Source organism: Alligator sinensis, unplaced genomic scaffold, assembly GCF_000455745.1.
Source record: "Alligator sinensis unplaced genomic scaffold, ASM45574v1 scaffold1259_1, whole genome shotgun sequence".
Lineage (NCBI taxonomy): Eukaryota > Metazoa > Chordata > Crocodylia > Alligatoridae > Alligator > Alligator sinensis.
Genome location: NW_005843219.1, coordinates 243297 through 244799, shown reverse-complemented (window position 1 = coordinate 244799; position 1503 = coordinate 243297). Strand labels below are relative to the sequence as shown.

General features: G+C 44.7%; 1 protein-coding gene across 1 annotated transcript in view; it reads left to right on the top strand.

Annotated features, from left to right (window-relative positions):
• Nucleotides 1–776, top strand: part of LOC106723152 (olfactory receptor 14J1-like) — a 14097-nt gene extending 13321 nt beyond the window's left edge. Inside the window, exon 4 of the mRNA XM_014526946.2 lies at nt 620–776. Within this exon, the coding sequence (XP_014382432.2) occupies nt 620–776 (157 nt within the window). The remainder of the gene's footprint in view (nt 1–619) is intronic.
• Nucleotides 777–1503: the final 727 nt, after the last annotated feature.

Genomic DNA, 1503 nt, shown 5'->3' with positions numbered 1-1503 from the left:
TGCTCATAGCCTTTGACAGCCACCTCCACACCCCGATGTACTTCTTCTTCCTCAATCTCTCCATCCTCGACATCGGATCCATCTCTGTCATTGTCCCCAAATCCATGGCCAATTCCATACTGAACACCAGGCTGATTTCCTATTCTGGATGTATCACCCAAGTTTTTTTAGTCCACTTTTTCATTATAGCAGACCTCGCCATCCTCACCATTATGGCTTACGATAGATACATCGCCATCTGCAAACCACTGCACTATGCGACAGTGATGAACAGGAAAGCTTGTCTGAAAATGGCAACCACGGCCTGGAGCACAGCTGTTCTGTACTCTGCCCTGCACACGGGGAACACCTTTAGGCTGCCCTTCTGCCACTCCAACATCATCAACCAGTTCTTCTGTGAAATCCCCCAGCTCCTTAGGATCTCTGGCTCAGAGGTGTTTACTAGTGAAATTCAGATTTTTATCTTTAGTGCATGTTTAGGTCTTGGTTGCATTGTGTTTATATTTGTGTCTTATATTCAGATATTCACCACTGTACTGAGAATCCCCTCTGAGCAGGGCTGGCATAAAGCAGTTTCCACCTGTCTTCCCCACCTCATTGTTGTCTCCTTGCTGGGTAGCACTGATGTGATTGCCTATGTGAAGCCCACACCTGGGTCCCCATCAGCTCTGGACCTCATGGTGTCTGTTCTGTATTCTGTGATCCCACCAATGATGAATCCGGTCATCTACAGCATGAGAAACAAGGACATCAAAGCATCTCTGTGGAACTGGTGAGATGGAAGTGGTTTATTCCGAGGAAGATGTCAGTTATTCTTCAGTGACTGTGGTTTCAGTGAACATCTTTATAGAAGCAATCAACTGTGTTATTAATACAGATTAATTCCACAAATGCCCAATGTATTGCTTTAGCTTTACACTATTTTAAATAATCTCTGTATCTAGTTTGAAGCTTATGTCTCCCTGAACTAGTTAGTAGCTAGGGGAGAGCAGCATCTTAACCACTGTCTTGGTGTCAGTTGAAATTCAGCTTTGATGCTAATATTGTCATTTGTTACTGCACTATTGCATCAGCTTCTACAGACCTCCTATATCTCCAAAAATCCCTCTTGGAGAATATTATGAGATCTTTATCTTTTCCGTTTTAAAATGTTTTCTTGAGGTTTGCCTATTTGAGATCTGGAAGGAGGGTATTTGTATTTGTCCTTGTATTTCACCACAGGAAAGCAGTAGAGAGGTAAGCCTGGGGATTTTGGAAGGTGATTTAACTATGTCATCCAAAATGGCTTTCAAGTCGCCAGTCCCTCAATCCATTAGATTCTAGCCTGAATCTACTCTCAGTCAACTTATGGCTGTTGTTCCTCGTTACTCCCGGTAGTCCTCGAGGGAACAGGGACTCTCCCATAGCCTGCTGGTTCCCCTTGGCCAGTTTGTAGATGGCCACCAGATCCCACCTCGGCCTCCTCTTGCTGAGGCTGAACAGGTTCAGGTCCCTCAGCCTTTC